The sequence below is a fragment of the Lepisosteus oculatus genome, chromosome 5 (assembly GCF_040954835.1).
Source record: "Lepisosteus oculatus isolate fLepOcu1 chromosome 5, fLepOcu1.hap2, whole genome shotgun sequence".
In the NCBI taxonomy this organism is placed as follows: domain Eukaryota; kingdom Metazoa; phylum Chordata; class Actinopteri; order Semionotiformes; family Lepisosteidae; genus Lepisosteus; species Lepisosteus oculatus.
Genome location: NC_090700.1, coordinates 40,212,912 through 40,230,037, shown reverse-complemented (window position 1 = coordinate 40,230,037; position 17,126 = coordinate 40,212,912). Strand labels below are relative to the sequence as shown.

The window sequence follows — 17,126 nt, the reverse complement described above, 5'->3', positions numbered from 1 at the left end:
TGTCCTTTCAATTCATTATTGTCCTCTCAAAAAAGAAGGTCAGACTACAGTAACAGAAGCACAATAACACCTGATCATCATCAGGAGCAACACTGGAATATCCAGTTTTGCAAAGTGAGGAACAGGTGTTAATATGTGATTGCTTGACAAGGACATCATGTGACCCAGAGTCATGAAAGAAGATATGAAAGATTTCCAAACCAAATAGAAATTAGAGAATAAAATGAATCACCATTGTACTCCCATGAGAATTTTCTAAAAATATGTTAAAGGAAAAAAGTCTGATTTTTTTAATCAAAAAAAGTTCAGATCATTGTGACTTGAGAGCAGACCAGAGGAGGAATTTGAAAATTTGTTTTTCAACAAACATTTCAGAAATATGACAGTGGCACAGTGGTTAGTATTTCTTTCTAGCAGTGCTGTTACTCTGGTTTCCTCCCACAGTCCACAGTCCAATTAGAAGTGGTTAGAAATGGACTGAAGTATTCTTAGCAGATCAGGAGCATATTGCTGCAGTAATTTGATCGATTCATCTAAAATTTTAAAACACTGTATTCATTCTATTTAAACTTTATTATCATGAATGAAATTGGATAACCCAAAAACCATTCCCATATTGAACCACTTTTGCATGCAGAGAAAGGAGGAGAGCACATTGTTGAATATGATCTAACAGCATCTTCACCAAGCAAAGACAGTTATAAAAATTGCATTCTTTGATTTGACCTTCCCAATGCCAATAGAGTCTGTTACTTCCACACCTTTCTCCTTCTCGTCCCTTTCAGTTAGTAGCAGTGGAATCTCCCTCGACTTGTTCATTCCCACTTGGACAGACTCCCTCTTTTGCCTTCTTTATCTTACCGGAGTGCCAACACAGCTGTTAGTTATTAAGAAAAAGCTTTAGAGTTAATTAGTAGATTGATAGAGTTAATCCAATGTGAAAAATGCCAAAGGGATGAATATGTTTTATAACCACTGTATGTGTAGGTAGCACTGCATGTACTGCTCAGTTCTTTGCACATGGTATTACCTTCAACAATGAAACAATGAAATATTTCATTATCAGTGAAAGCAGAGAATAAACAATTTTGAAAAACACATAAAACACCTGTTACCTTGTTACAGTACCTTGCTGTCTACCGGAATTTCACCTTTGATACAGTATCACTTCCCAGAGCTACCTTTAGTCTTACTGTACCTGTAGCAGTTCCATTCTTTCTTTTTCTATTTGTTGTAGCTTCTGAGTGGTATTAGGAGGTCTGCACAAAAACTGTAAGAGAAGAAAATCTTTTCCTTTATCCATCCATACCGAGGATGCACAGGGTATTCAAAACTCTATGGTAACTTTTCATACTTTGATGATTTACAGTTAGGAGATTGTAATGCATTAACTGGATCCAGAGCATTGAAACTGTTTTTGGACAGTAGAGGGCAGTGTAGTGACGTTCCAGAGATACAAGGAGAGAGCTAAAAAAGGTTTCACATTTGCAAGAGTGATAACTTTTAGATGTTTCTCCTCTGACTCCTCAGTAAAAAGGGTCAAAAGTTGACAAGGAATGTCAAGTCTGGTTTGAGGTTAGACCAGCAACTCTGCATTGAGTGAACATGGAAGTTCGTAGCAAGGTTCAGTCACATGGGGAGAGAAAATGGGAAAAGTTCAGTATAATATACAAACTACTGCTGTTAGACAGATGGTGTATCGTTGTTTGAGAACCTGGCCAAACTGGATCAGTCAGTTCTAAAGGAAAACAGCAACAGACAAAGTCAAGATGGGGAAGGCTGGAAACCACACATTTGGAATGGCCTCAGCCTTGTTCTGTATATTTCTGAAGTAACAGAGAAGGTTCTGTGCATATATCCACCAGACCACACTACCAAGCCTGGGGGACCAATCGCAGAGCAAAAATAGGAAGCATAGAACAATAAATATCACAATCGTACTTCATTGCAGATTTTACCAAATGAAAAAAAATATATTCAAAAAAATAATCCTTGAAGAAATGACTTGATAAGATTGTCTGATCAGTAAGATTGTCTGATCAGCTGGAGATTTTCAGGACCAATTGCAAGAGGTGGGGGAAAACTGAAAAGGTGAAAATGAGATCATTGATTTCTGGCTGGAGGGGCTAATCTGCCCAGGCCGGTTAGTAATGAGGAGGAACGACGATCCCAGGAGAAGCTGGGCAAACTGCATCTCTGGCAAGAAAGAGGCTGCTAAACACAGTCTGTTGGAGAAAGGGAGTCTCAGGCACAGAAAACTCAAGAGTGCCAGGGGTGCACATTGGTGGGTCGACGTGGTGAGCAATGAAAAGAATAGATGTGGAAAGAAGTGCTGGCTAGTATCAGAGACTGCTGCGTCAGGCGAAGCAGAGAGCTGGCTGAAGCTGAAGCGGCTGCACCAAGCTTCTCTGAGAGCTGAGGATGCTGCACAGAGTGAAAGTTGGAAGCTGACATTACTGCCAAACCGAATCCACCGGTCAGAAAACACGGAGTCTTGTGTATGGGAGAAACCAAGTTGCAAGCTTCCTGGGAAAGGGGCCGGATGGCTTAGAACAGCAGACTTGAGGCAGCTGATGCTGCTGCGCAGAGCGGAGGCTGGCTGTGTGCACCGAGCAAAGCTGGAGCAGAGGCTTGCGTGCCGGGTGATACTAGAGCAGAAAACTGCCGCACAGCTCGTGGGTCACAAGAAATAAAGGGAGAATCACATGTCGAGAAACCAAATAGTCACCCTACTGAAAAAAAAAGAGAAAAAAAACAAAGGGAGGCTCCGGTGCAGCAGAACCGAACAGCAAGCATCCTGAAACAATAGCAAAAAAATAACAGAAACCGGATATTGAGCCTCGTGAAAAAAGGAGAAACTGGGATTCAGAGCAGTCCGAGGCTGCAATCGACTGTATGTGCACAATGAAGACTATCTAGCTCAGCAAAGAGTCCAGATAGTAGTGCTAGTGAAAATCTGGGTGTAGTGAAAAACCGTCAATGCGACGCCTCGCCTTCAAATGGAAAAGTGGGAATTGGATAATAAACTAATTAACACGGATCACGAAAAGGTGATTCAGTCAGAGCAGCAAAACCCTGAAAAACTTTGAGCCCTCATGAGAATGTGACAGTATAAGATTTTTCCTTACTGATATTTTAGGCTGATTTACCATCATCATGAAAGATACTGTAAATAGAAAATGTCTCTTTCCACACTTTATTTTTGTATATGAAAGAACCATTTGTAATTCTAATAAACTTAATCATATAGTTTATATACTGTATGTTCAGTAAGATGCACTGTTGTCTCATCTGAACTGGACACAATGAATCAAACAAAATTTTGATTGGTTTGGTATTCCTAAATTTGTATGATCTTTTTTTGACTTACTGTAGTCCTTCAGCTCTATTATTATCCAAAACATATTCAATGAAAGACCTGCTTATACAGTATGTGACAGTGAGCATTTAGGCAGGTAGAAAGAATGTCATTAGAAGTTAAGTTAAAAAAGTAAAGAATCTTGAACTTGCTTTAAAAAGCATGAAATTCCTTCGATTTTTTAACACCCAAGAGTTTGCCACGATTTCACCTAGACAGTGATGTGGTCATCTTTTTGACTTCTTTAATCACCAGCAGACTATAACACAGACTCTGAAGTAGGAATTACTTCTTTGTCCACACTGCACTACTGACACCCCAGAACAGTTAATTTGAAATTGTTTCCGTTTTCTCAGAACATAAATCTAGTAAAATCTGTTTTGAAATTGTTATTGTGGAATCATTCTTGAAATTAGGATTCCATTAAAGATCTCAAACTCAGAATATCAGTGACTAAACAATGGATATTGTTGATAAACAATGGAGACTGAAGCGTGTAACTGTAACACTGCACGGTGTAGATTGAATTAAGTATGTTTGGAAGTGAGGGTGTGTTAACAAGTGAGGCTCTCTGATTGGATGAAGGGATAGATCGGCGGCGTTTGCAGGGATTGCCTCCGGCTGGTGCTTGATTGGGGCGAGACGTTTGTGTGGAGGACTCCGATTAGCAGCCGGTGTGACAGTAACCTCATGCTTTCCTCCCATTACTACTAAACTGGAGTCTAGCTGTGTCAATGGACAACAGACACAATCAATTGCGGACTGTCACAGGGACAGAATGTCACGCCCTCTACAGCCAGAGGGCGCTCCTTCTCTGTCCTGTCTCTCATTTCCGGTTCTTTGCTGTCCTTCCGGTGTTTCTCTCTCTCTGGGGCTATATATTTCCGGGTCTTTCATTCTGCCGGTGCTCAGCATTGATGTTCGGATGTCCTGAGACCCGCCTAGCACCAGGTCGCCCCATGTCCGCTATCTGACGGCATAGGTTTCTATACAGCATTCCCTGATCAGCTGAGCCCGGGCTAACCCCCGTCTCGCCGCTACGCATAGAGTCTATTCGCTCTCCTGCCATTCTACGGTTCGTCCTTTCCGACATCCGTGACACAGAAGGCAGAAGAGTAGGGGATCACACCTGGGTCTGAAACCTGATTGCTGGACATCGATGTCAAGCAGCCCTGCCAGTGATACCCCTCACCCTGCAGCAATAAGTACTTCTTAGCCCACATTGCACCCCATACACCCTGTGCTCCTGAGCGTAGGAACAAGAAAAGCATTAATATGTCATTTCCTGATTTTATCAATCAACTTTATTCATTTCTTATTAATTTTAGTTTGTGAAAAAAACACATTTTATTACTACCCTCTCCCCCAAAATATAAGCAGACCACTTTAAGAGAAGCACCACAAGGATTGATCAACAGAAGCAATATAGAAATGTCCAGTGTTATGAGAAAATGGGTGAACATTATGAAAACGTATTAAATTGACTTGCATGTGATACAAAAGCTATCTAGAGATTGAGTTTGAAAATATCTTTCTCAAAAGGTGGCTTTTTAAAGATATAATGACATAAAAAATGTAATTATTCAACTGAAAAAAGCAAGTACCAGATCAAGATCATATTACTTCAGTTATTTGATTAACTCGTTCAAGAAACTGAAACACTGTATTTATTTCTTCACATTTCACCTTTTATTACCATGAATGAGCATGTCTACCCCAAACACCACAGTCACCCATATTGAACCACTTTCTACACTGCTGCTGGGATTGGAGCTTCAAGGCTTCCTTCACTCTTTAGCTGTCTCTCTCTACAACTCAACAGAGCTTTGGAGTCTGAGTTCAGAGGATCACAGTTCTGTTTCTGCTTCTGATTGAGAGGCAAGTCCTGGGCATGGCGACACAACTGCTGCAGACGCTGGAGAGACAACAAGAACAGATAAGTTTGTTACAGACATCGGCTCAGGAGAAAAAACAAACTCACATAGTTCAGGATATAGCTCTCCAGTCACTAAAGGGATTGGAACAGTACCTGGCGTAGTGTCCCTGCTGTCCTGGTGAGTTTATACAGCATGACCAGAGGCACACAGGTGACAGAGGAGAGGGCAAAGAACCAGCCCAGGACATACGCCCAGTCTGGATACACATAGGTGTTGTTGAACTTCAGGGGGGTGTGCTTGACCAGAGAGAAGATGAAGATGCCCTGAAGTAGAGAGATCAGACATCTGACTCAGCTTCACTGAAACAGCAAATAAGTATAACAATAGAAACTGCTTTATACAGGTGATGTTTAAGAAGAAGATTAAAAAAATACAATAGTAGAAGTAAAAGTAAAAGAAATTAACAAGAGCATACAGATTTAAGCATGTTTTAAGCAGAATGTAGGGCAATCAGACATGAATGTTGAGCTGGGATTTGAAGATAGTCAATATTTGTCTGCCTAACAGTGAATCTGAAGACCACGTTTGTCCACTAGAGGATACAAATAAGAAAGAACTGGGCCCAAGACTGAATTCTGTGGTATATCATAATTGACTGGAGCCATGGGGGAATCATGAGGACCAAGGAAAAGAAAATGCGTCTTGCCGGTGAGATAAGAGCATAACCATATAAAGCCAAGATAGACCAGAATGTTTACAAGTGTTTGAGCAACACTGAATGATTTACTGTATTAAAAGCAGCACTAAGATCAAGGAACATAAGGATACTTATGTCGTCTGAGTCAGAAACAGTAAGTAAATCACTCACAACCCTGACAAGAGCAGTCTCAATGCTATGATTAAAGCAAACACTGGACTGAAATGGTTCAAACAAATCAGGAAATAGGTATGGTGAATTAGAAATTGGTCTATAGTTCATCATTTTATGAGAGCACAAGCCTGTTATTTTTTAATATAGGAGTTTAGATTGAAGCAACCTTTAAGACAGTAGGTACCACACCCATGGAAATGAACTATGGAAATGAAGTAGTAGGCATGGCATCCAGGCAACCAGTTTTTTTTTTGTAGCTCTTAATAATTAATGTATGCGAGATTTAGGAGGATCTGGTGGAAACTAGATCAGCTCTGTACACTTGCAGGTGTTCATTGTAAGCCTGATTTTCAAAATACTAGGCCAGAGCTTTTGCTTAAGTTCTGGAGGTGCCATTGAGTTAGTTTCAAATTGTGAAGTTCAGGTTTACATAATGGAGAGAAGCTCTTGAAAGAAACAGAGCAAGTTTAAAGGGAGGCATATTTATCCAAAATACTAATCAAAATACTGATTTTAAAGTTACTTTAAGGTCAGTTTGTGTAAAAAGTTCAAGAAGAAGTTAAAGACATGCTCTTACAGTGCACACAGCTGGAGTGATGTAGCGCCAACAGTACCTAAACACAGCCAAAGGCCGACAGCCAATCATGTCTTCAATGTTGGCACAGAAGAGATCAGCTCCTGTATGAAATCCAGAGGGGAAGATCACCAGCACAGTAATGACACAACTACAGATGAGCAAATGTATTTTGTGGTGCAGTCTGAATACATTGAGAGTTTTGTGTATTTTATCAGCATTTAATTTATCTGTACTAAGCTATAGGAGTGAATGCTTGTAAAAGCAGTACTCAAATAAAAATCTGTTAGAATTATGGCAAAAATTGGAAGAACACAGATATTGGCCAATGAAAACCTCCCACCATTAATAAGAATAAATAGAATAATAGTAATAAAGACATTAACACCTACCATATACCCATCCAATACAAATAGTCTGAAATATGGCAACAAACAAGAGGCAGGCCCCATTGCAAGCATAGTACTCAACCAATTGGAAGATGTATATTCCACCCTGGAGAGACAGAGAAAATGTTGTTATTTAAATACATGTGAGGTGACAACTGTGATTTTACATTATGTACACAGGTACAACTCTGAATGTCTGCTCCTTGGCATGGTGCAGTGCCAACACTTACTGAAGATTTTGTTTCTAAGTTTCTTCATTCCCATGAGCTATTCAGGCGAATCTGCTGATCCTCAATTCAAACCAGACCATGGCAGGTCTTGCTGATTGATTATCAGGCCCCTCAGCCCTCCATTCCTCACCTCAGTGACCATGAGGAGACCAAGCAGGAAGCAGACCACACAGAAGAGGAGCAGAAGGAGCTCCCGCCGGTATCCTCTCCGGAACACAGCAGGAAACAAATCCACGATGGTTGTCATCACGGTTTCAATGCCCACAAACTGCAGAGAGCAAGATAACAGAGAGGACAGACACCTGGATCACTGAGTCAACTCACTCCCAGAACACACGGTCCACAGAGCATGCAAACACAGGTTACCCCTTTGGATATAAAGTACTGTATCGACTCACAAGATGGTCTCACCTCTGTGTCTATTCCCAGCAGGAGAACCATGATGAAGAAACAGACAGCCCAGAGCTGGGGTAGAGGCATCATGGCCACTGCCCTCGGGTACAAGATGAACACCAACCCAGGACCTGAACAACCAGACATGGGGGAGTCAGGGAGTGAAATCATTTAAATTATAGAAATCACATACTAAATCTGAAAAGGCACAGTTGAGTACAATTAAAATTAAGTCTTGGTCAGTGAGCAACTATATGAATAGTTAAACCAACTGTTCCTAAGGGTAAAAGTAAAGGTTTTCACAGAACAGTTCTGTAAGATTTACATTAACAAAGCACACTCCAGTCAGAGGAGAACCAATGAGACAGAAGATGTGGACAGACTGCGGCTCACCAGACTCGGCCACCAGCGAGATGTCCACTCCTTGCTCGTACGCCATGAAGCCCAGCACGGAGAAGACGGCAAATCCTGCCACAAAGCTGGTAGCGCTGTTCAGGAGGCACAGGTACAAGGTGTCCCTGCATGAAGAGAGACCGTGGTTACAATCATTTCATTCCAACCATCACCCAGTCTAGTGTGGAGCCTGAGAGATACTTGCTAAGAGCAGGACCTATTGGTCTAGGCTGTACTGCATGTACTGATCACAGTTTATACTCATAGGATAATAGGTTCAACACAAAAATCCCATGAAGTGTTAACAGTACTGCAGTAAAATGTTGGCAGCACCTACAGAATTTGTCAGTATGGAATGCTTTATTAATGGAAGAATTAACTCAACTCCCATAGAAAATGATAAATTACTAAGGAAAGGAGTGCTTAAACAATGAAAAATGTCAGTTCATGATACTTTGCTGTCTACAGGAATTTCACTTTGATATCATTTTCCAGAGATACCTTTCCTCTTACCTGTAGCAGTTATTGTTGTATTTGTTGTAACTGCTGAGTGCTATTAGCAGTCCTAAGCAAACACTATAAGAGAAAAAAATCTGTGTCCCTGCATCCATCCATACCTAGGATAGACAGGAGCACAGGTTTACAAAACTGTCTGGCAACCACTGGACAGGTTAAAAGGTTAGTGCAATAGACTAACTACTGCTGTGTGTTAGGCACTGGTATCAAATGTTGAGAATCTGACCAAACTGGATCAGTTGGTTAGATCTTCTTGGGAACATGGTTACACACCATGTGAAGACTGGAAAGTCTGAGAACCTGGGATTTTATCTGGTCTCATCCCAATTCTATACATCCTTGCAGTTATTTTGTGGATTTGTGTATAAATCCTCCGGACCACAGCAGTAGGACTGGGGGAACTGTCATAGAGATGAATATACTGTCAGTCTTTGAGATAATGATGTTATTGACATAATCATGGTTCCTACTTGGCATTCAACTATAGACTATGCAGACTAATAGTATAAGGCTCTGCTGTAGCCTCTGGAAATGTACTGTCAGAGGCAGAGAACCAAACATATCACAGTCTTAGTTTAATGTAGATGTTTTTTAAATGAAAAACAATACATTTTCACATGCTTAGAGAATAGATTTTGCAGTTTTGTTACACATGTTTCTCATGCTAGAGATATGCATTACACGTCGAAGGACCACCTGTGGGTCAGTGAGCCGTGTTACATCAGGGTAGAGGTAGAAGACCAGTCCATCAACAGCTCCAGGCAGGGTGAGTCCTCGGACCAGCAGCACCGCCAGCATCGCATAGGGGAAAGTGGCTGTGAAGTACACCACCTGAGGGGGCAGGGAAACCATTGATATATGGACGGTTAATTTCAGATCTACATCTAATTCATTTAAATACCATATTAGGAAGTTAACCCTGTTTTTATACTTCAAATTGCAATCTTGAGAAAGTATCTTACAAAACTAAGAAGTCATGCAGCTCAAATACGCAACACTCACCTTCCCTGAGGACCTCACTCCCTTCCAGACAGAAAAGTAACAGATGATCCAGGCCAGCAGGAGACACAGGGCCAGTTCCCATCTCAGACTGCCCAACTCATCGATCCCACCAGAGATACCCAGCACCCTCCTGCTGCAGAGATGACAGTGCACATTCAATATTATTGTAAACAAAACTTGCAAGTGCTTGTAATATAACGTTAGTGATGGGTTTGCCTAACGTACTTCCAGAACTCCATTACAGCAGAGGTGGCCCTTTCTGCCTCTGTCCCGTTGGAAGTGAGATTCTGCTTGTCAAACTCCACACATGCATCTGTCAGAAGACCAACAGAATGGGAGAACTGTGACCTTGTGTGGAAGACAGCAAGTAATTGTGAGAGTGCATAGAGATCAGGATCATAACTCTGCTAATGCACAAACATCTGAACTTTCGACTCCATTACTGGATGCCAGCTTCACTAACTCCAGTGCACTCACCCAAGGAAAAAGAGCATCTTTGAAGCCTTCATTTTCAATGCTCTGAGATTTGAATGGGCTGCTAGTGAACACTTATTCTCAGTACCTGTGTTCCAGGTGTTTCTGCAGCTGTCCCAGGGCAGCTCAGAACTGAAGGAGGAGAACAGGTAGAATAAGGCCCAAGCCTGGATGATGATGTAAACAGTGCTGGTGTAGATCATGATCACCACAGTACAACAGCCAATGCCTGTAGAGACCGAATCAGGATTAGACATACAATTAAAAGTTCTCAACTCAGCACTGAATTTCTATAGTTATTCCTGTCTCCTGATAGCTGATACCATTATCAGCTTAACACATTGGTGGGCAATTTATAAAATGCTTGTTATTATCTCATATCTATTGTAATAAATTCACATATTGAAGAACATTACTTTTGGCAATGTGTGAATGATATGGTATTTAATTAATGTTTCTTTATTAGCCCAGTACAATTTCTTGCATTAGGAGTTCATGTTTACACATACCCAAGCTTTTCTCCATGGAGACACAGACACACAGACAGGAAGAGAAGCTTGGGGTCAGAGCACAGGGTCTGCCATTCTACAGCACCCCTGGAGCAGTTAGGGTTAAGGGCCTTGCTCAGGGGCCCAACAGAGTAGGATTCCTCTGCCAGCCACGGGATTTGAACCAGCAACTTTCCAGGCACAGGCACAGATCCTTAGCCACAGAGCCACCGCTCCACCATTTGAGTATGGTATTAAAATATCTCTTTCCACACTTCATTTTTGCATTTGAAAAAATGTTGTTTGTAATTATAACTTTCGAATATAGTTTGTAAACTAGTCTAAACATAAAAATGCACTGTTATTGTATCTGAACTAGATATGATGTTGAAACAGATTTCCCAGGAATCCTTTAAGAAATGGCTTGACATGACTGTCTGATCTGTCAGCTTCTAGCAGTCAGATGGCCTCCTGTTGTTTTAAAATATACTTATGTTCTGAGTTGCATTTGTAAGTAATTCCTTTCACTGTCTTAAACTATAGTTGTGTATGTTTTTCACAATTCTGTTGTGATGAATTTTAATAAAAATTGTGCAGGATAGTGTAATGCAGAGAAGCCATAAAAATGAATGAAAACTAGAAGCTCACCTTCAAACAGGGGGCAGATCTTCTTCCAGCAGGTGATGCTCCCCTGGCTGGTGTACTGCCCCAGAGCCGTCTCCAGCAGGAACACGGGGATTCCACAGGTAAACAGGAACAGGACATAGGGGATGAGGAAGGCACCTTTTAAAAAAGAGAGGTTAAATATCACAAAAGATATCATCCCAGACTGTATTTACTTTTTCCACAGTGAACCTCTTTTTTAGTCCCATGTCTCCATGTAAAAAGGTAGTGGAGCTAGATAGGTCTAAATGCTAAGTGATTTATGATTACTGCCCTCACTCACCTCCCCCGTTTTTGTAGCACAGGTAGGGGAACCTCCACACGTTGCCCAAACCAACAATATTTCCAGCAACAGCCAAGATGAACTCCCTCTTGTTTGCCCACTGGCCCCTCTCCTGGATCTTCTGCCCCTTCTGCTCCAGCCTGATCCCCTGGACTGAGAGCTCACACTGGGCTCCTGTCTGCAGATCCCCGGCCATCCCAGTTGCAGCCCAGTGAAATATGACTGCTTTAGAGAACAATGGATTGGGACTGAGAAAACAGGAAAGTTTCAGATACTGAGGCTCTAGATCTAAACTGAGCAGGCTTGAAGCATATTTATAATTATTTTAGAAAAAGTGAACCATGGTAGGCTTTAATGAGCCAAGAAGATTTTTACAACCAGAGGAAAGAACAGGTATGCTTGGATCAGAAAAAATATTGTATCAATCATTTTGTAACAAATTGGTGATTCAGAAAATAGAAAACAGAGCAGGATAAACAATAATCAAAATAAATAAATATAACCTCCAAATGTCAAAGATATACAGAAGTGCTTGGTATATATCACGCTGCAACTCACAACTGGCAACCCACTGAAGCGAAGCAGGTGTGAGCCTGGTCAGTTTCTGCATGGGAGACCTCCTGGGAAAAACTAAGTTTGCTGTTGGAAGAGGTGTTAGTGGAGCCAACAGGGGGCGCTCACCCTGTGGCTCATGTGGGTCCTAATGCCCCAGTATAGTGACGGGGAAACTATACTGTAAACAGGTTCCGTCCTTCGGATGAGATGTAAAACCGAGGTCCTGACTCTCTGTGGTCATTAAAAATCCCAGGGCTACTCGAAAAGAATAGGGGTGTCACCCTGGTGTCCTGGCCAAATTTCCAATTGGCCTTTACCAATCATGGCCTCCTAATAATCCCCATCTATGAATTAGCTTCATTACTTTGTTCTCCTCCCAACTGATAGTGTGGTGAGCGTTCTAGCGGAGTACAGCTGCCGTCGCATCATCCAGGTGGATGCTGCACATTGGTGGTGGTGGTGGAAGGGAATCCCCATTACTTGTAAAGCGCTTTGAGTGATATACTTCATATTCATATGATATACTTCTTCCCGACTGGCAGTTACGCTGAAATCCCTGATTTGGGAAAATGGGGAATTAAAGAAACACATTTTGAAAATGAACTTTTGGAGTGTCCAGAAAAGTGCTATATAAGTGTAAGCAATTATTATTATTACAGCTTGAGATACCTGAGTTCTTTATTCACTGGCTGAGCTTTGGCAAAAGCATAATAAATGAGAGGCAAACAGGAGAAGCAAATAATTATGAACAATAACCCAACTAGTTAACTCCCAGCATACGAGATATGCCAGTTACAAAACAGGACATTTCAAAGGCCCTGGAGGCCCCAAACTGAATGGGAAGCAGAGACTAAAATGAACTCATGAAATGAAGTTCAAGATATTCAAATTAGATTAGATTTGATTTAAATCCTATCAGACTAAAATACTAGATATATCTTGTTTGATTTTTATCCTAGAATCTCAGGTGACAAGGTGGACTTACACCCTAGAAGGGATGCCAGATGCCAGGCTCACAGACACTGGATGTGGAGACAGCTAACCAAGCCAGCAGGACGTCAGGTGATGTGAGGATGCCACTGTGTGGGATCAAGTGTAGGACCGTGATGTGCTGTTTGTTTTCCTTTTCTCTTTGTTTTCTATTGATCGCTCACTTCCTGCCAGTCTTATCTGCACTCCAGAATCATAAACCCTTTTTGTGTGTTGATTGATGGGCACCTAGATAAACAATGAGATTCAACGCTGTACTGATTAGATTAAAAAAGCAAGAGTACCTTATGATAAAAAGAAAATCCAAAGAGACCCTGAATTTACATTCTTGAAGAGCTTTAGCAAAAGAGCTGGAAGTGATCACTTTTATTCATCTTTTCCTGGTACAAACCAGTTGTGTTAAATGGATTTCATTTAAGGGGCACTAGAAACCAGGAGAGTAAAATCTTTTTGTTTACTGGTATTGGCTCTATGGGGCTTTAAAGATCAAGACTGTGATCTATATCAACACTATCTTTAGCTTTATATTCAATCAAATTATTGTGATTTAATTATCTTGTAGTAAGCTACAGTACCTTGCTACTAATTATCTGTTGATAAAACAATCAAACGGATAAGATAGCGAAATCTTTCGTAGAACAAGGCTCTAACAGTCAACCACACTTTCAGCTGGAAGAAAGATCTGGAGTCTGGCACTGGCAATCCTTCGTATATGATGAATTTATATATATGAAAGATATTGAACAAATTCAGTGACTAAATTTAAGTGATTAAATGTAAGGGTGATTTTAGTATAATTTGAGTCAGCTCATACAAATAACAATATGTGATTCTATAATAAATACTTCAGTCAACCTGACTTAACATCTTTTTTTCACCTTAGAAATATCGCAAGACTACGCCCTATGCTATCATTAACTGTGGCTGAAAAGCTGATCAACATATTTGTATTCTCTCGAATTGACTACTGCAATGCTCTGCTCCCTGGGGTATCTAAATCTACTCTGAACAAGCTGCAGTATGTCCAAAATTCAGCAGCCAGAATCCTGACCAGATCTAGTGCAAGTGTTCACATTACTCCTATCCTGGAGTCCTTGCACTGGCTTCCGGTCAAATTCCGCGTAGACTTTAAAATCCTCATGCTCACCTACAAGGCTTTACATGGCTTGGCACCTCAATACCTGTCTGAACTTTTATCGCCCTACTCCCCACCTCGCAACCTCCGCTCTTCAAATTCTGCCCTCCTTACTGTCCCCCAAGCCCGTCTACATTGTATGGGCGACAGGGCCTTCTCCTGCTATGCCCCCAAGCTCTGGAACTCCTTGCCCAAGGATATTAGAGAGTCACCTTCTCTAAACTCCTTCAAATCCAGACTCAAAACCCTCCTTTTCAGAAAAGCCTTTACTTAACTGGTTCCATTCTTCACCCCTCTGCTCTTCTTAATACCATCTTCCACGGTCTCCTCTATTGTTATTGTTGTATTGTTGTAATTATAATTGTGTCCTGTCTTGTGAAATTTTCTTATTTATTGTTGTAGTCTTCTTATTTATTGTTATTGTCATCCTGTAAAGCGCTTTGAGAAGCCACCTTTAAAGGCGCTATATAAAATAAAGTTTATTATTATTATTATTATAACATATTACTAAAACAATGACTAAAACAAAACTGATGACTAAATGAACTCTGCAGAACTGTCATGGAGTCTGTCAGACATCCTACTACAACATACAACAATACAACATGCGAGGGCTCTGATCTATCCAGTGAAGAGCGTCCTATTTCACATAGTCATTTCAGGGTCCATTTTCACATTAATCATACATATTCACAGCACCCTGGGAAACAAAGAACTGGCTCAATGTGATTTTATTGAAGGCATCTTTGGAATTTGAAATACAAAAAATGTCTTTAAAGGAACCAGAAGACAACTGTAAAGAACAGCAAACAAGTGAATTGAGACAACTGGACTGATCAGAGCCCAAGACAGTGGTAAGCCCTACCTTTCACATGACCAAAGCAATGGTCAGTCCTAACAGATTCAGGACATACAATGGATAGAAGACTAGAGCAAAACATAAACACTTTTTGCTGTTAATTGTTCCTGACAGCCAAGCAACATTGACTGAAACATACTGCTGAAAACAAAGCAGACACAGTGTAGATTCAGCCTTAAAACATGTGGCCTGGTTCATGAAGGTTGCCTAAAATTATCAGATGAGATGTGAATATTCCTATTTAAACTCAAGATCTACTGTCATAACTCACCTCACTTGTTTTAATAGCACAGCTCGGGGAACCTCCACCCAGCAATGTACTGTATCCACCGACAGCCAAGATGAACCTGTTTGCCCAGTGGCCCCTCTACTGGATCTTCTGCCCCTTCAGCACCAGCCTGCTGCCCTGGACTGGGGCCTCACGCTGGGCTCCTGCCTGCAGATTCCAAACTGTTCAACCTTTACACTGTGGAAAAGCTCGGATCTTCCTACTGTAAAGGGCAAGGAGCTGGGAAAGAGACAACAGGACAAGCAAAGGACACCTGTCTGATCTAAAGACAGGAGAGTGAGTAACCTCCTGTTCTCCAGCTCTCTGCTAAATCATTTGTATAGAATTCTTAATATCCACCTGTTTTGCTTTCCTGGATGCTTTTTTGAAAATTGACAACAAGATATGCAAATAAAAAACCGTAACTCTTAAATGTCTCATTTCCAAATTTGTACAATCAACAAATTTCGGAAGCTCATCCCCAAATTATTTCTTTGTCCAAACAAGTCTGAAGAAAGAAAACAGTAAGCATTAGTGCAAAATGAAGGGTCACTGAAACAATGGTCATCATAGGTGACTTAATAGAGTTAAATTTAATAGAATCTTGAAAGATATCAAAAGATCTCATGTGGTTGTTTTTTGTTTTTCTTTATCCACTGGTGTTATCGATACTATACTTTGTTGAATGTTTTATTGCAAATTATTGTTTTAACCAAACACGTCAGTCTGTTTAATTTATCAGCTAGATCTAACAGTCCTTTAGAATAGTACATTTGAAATCACTTCAGATTTCTCAGAACATTAATGTATTAAAATCTCGTTTTCAACTATAATGGTTGGATCGTCCTTGTAAGTAAGATTCCATTTATGATCTCAGACAAAGAATATCAGGGTGACTGGTAGACAATGGACACTGTAGCTTGTAACTCCATGCCTTCCTCACATTGCTACTAAACTAGAGTCTTTCTGTGTGAATGGACAACGGATACAATCATAAAACAATAATATAATATTTCATCATTACTCTCTCAAAATATTAAGATCAGACTGCTGCAACAGAGGCATAATAATACTTTGACCACATCAACAGCAGCAACATAGTAAGTGTTGCATAGTGAAGCAGAAATAGAGTTTGAAACTCCCTGTGTGTTAAGGCAGATCAAGCAACAAGAAAATTTACCTTTTCAACACTGCAGTCATCACCTTATTAAGCTTAATTTGAAATCTTGGCACAAAGATATTCCTGATGAATAATATAATTAAAAATGTATACTGGGATGATCAATATGTTGTTATTATTATTGTTGTTGTTATTATTATTTCTTACACTTATATACAGTAGTGCTTTTCTGGACACTCCACTCAAAGCTCTCTACAGGTAATGGGGATCCCCTCCACCACCGACAATGTGCTGCCCCACCTGGATGATGCGACGGCAGCCATAGTGCGCCATAATGCTCACCACACTTCAGTTAACACTGGGGAGGAGAACAGAGTGATGAAGCCAATTCATTGATTGGGATTCTTAGGAGGCCACGAGTGGTAAAGGCCAATAGGAAATTTGTCTAGGATGCCGGGGTAACACCCCAACTATTTTCAAGAAGTTCCCTGGGATTTTGAATGACCACAGAGAGTCAGGACCTCAGTTTTATGTCTCATCCGAAGGATCGTGCATTTTTACAGTATAGTGTCCCTGTCACTATACTGGGGCATTAGGACCCACATAGACCACAGGATGAGTGTCCCCTACTGGTCCCTCTAATACCTCTTCCAGGAACCTTAGTTTTTTCCAGGAGGTCTCCCAACCA

The 17,126-nt window shown here is 40.9% G+C and overlaps 1 protein-coding gene across 6 annotated transcripts in view; it reads right to left on the bottom strand.

Annotated features, from left to right (window-relative positions):
- Nucleotides 1-4,649: 4,649 nt before the first annotated feature.
- Nucleotides 4,650-17,126, bottom strand: part of LOC102695519 (sodium- and chloride-dependent GABA transporter 2-like) — a 28,230-nt gene continuing 15,753 nt past the window's right edge. Inside the window, exons 1-16 of one of the 6 annotated variants that reach the window (XM_069190430.1) lie at nt 15,322-15,643; nt 13,052-13,284; nt 11,512-11,759; nt 11,214-11,348; nt 10,166-10,306; nt 9,829-9,916; nt 9,604-9,736; nt 9,298-9,432; nt 8,599-8,702; nt 8,086-8,210; nt 7,711-7,823; nt 7,430-7,567; nt 7,073-7,175; nt 6,684-6,784; nt 5,388-5,558; nt 4,650-5,273 (exon numbers count right to left, since the gene is read on the bottom strand). In XM_069190430.1, coding sequence (XP_069046531.1) covers nt 5,109-5,273; nt 5,388-5,558; nt 6,684-6,784; nt 7,073-7,175; nt 7,430-7,567; nt 7,711-7,823; nt 8,086-8,210; nt 8,599-8,702; nt 9,298-9,432; nt 9,604-9,736; nt 9,829-9,916; nt 10,166-10,306; nt 11,214-11,348; nt 11,512-11,707 — 1,848 coding nt within the window. In that variant the 5' untranslated portion in view covers nt 11,708-11,759; nt 13,052-13,284; nt 15,322-15,643 and the 3' untranslated portion in view covers nt 4,650-5,108. Of the gene's footprint in view, nt 5,274-5,387; nt 5,559-6,683; nt 6,785-7,072; nt 7,176-7,429; nt 7,568-7,710; nt 7,824-8,085; nt 8,211-8,598; nt 8,703-9,297; nt 9,433-9,603; nt 9,737-9,828; nt 9,917-10,165; nt 10,307-11,213; nt 11,349-11,511; nt 11,760-13,051; nt 13,285-15,321; nt 15,644-17,126 lie in introns of those variants that run through there. The other 5 variants (XM_069190429.1, XM_069190431.1, XM_069190432.1 and 2 more) reach the window with 5 other exon arrangements.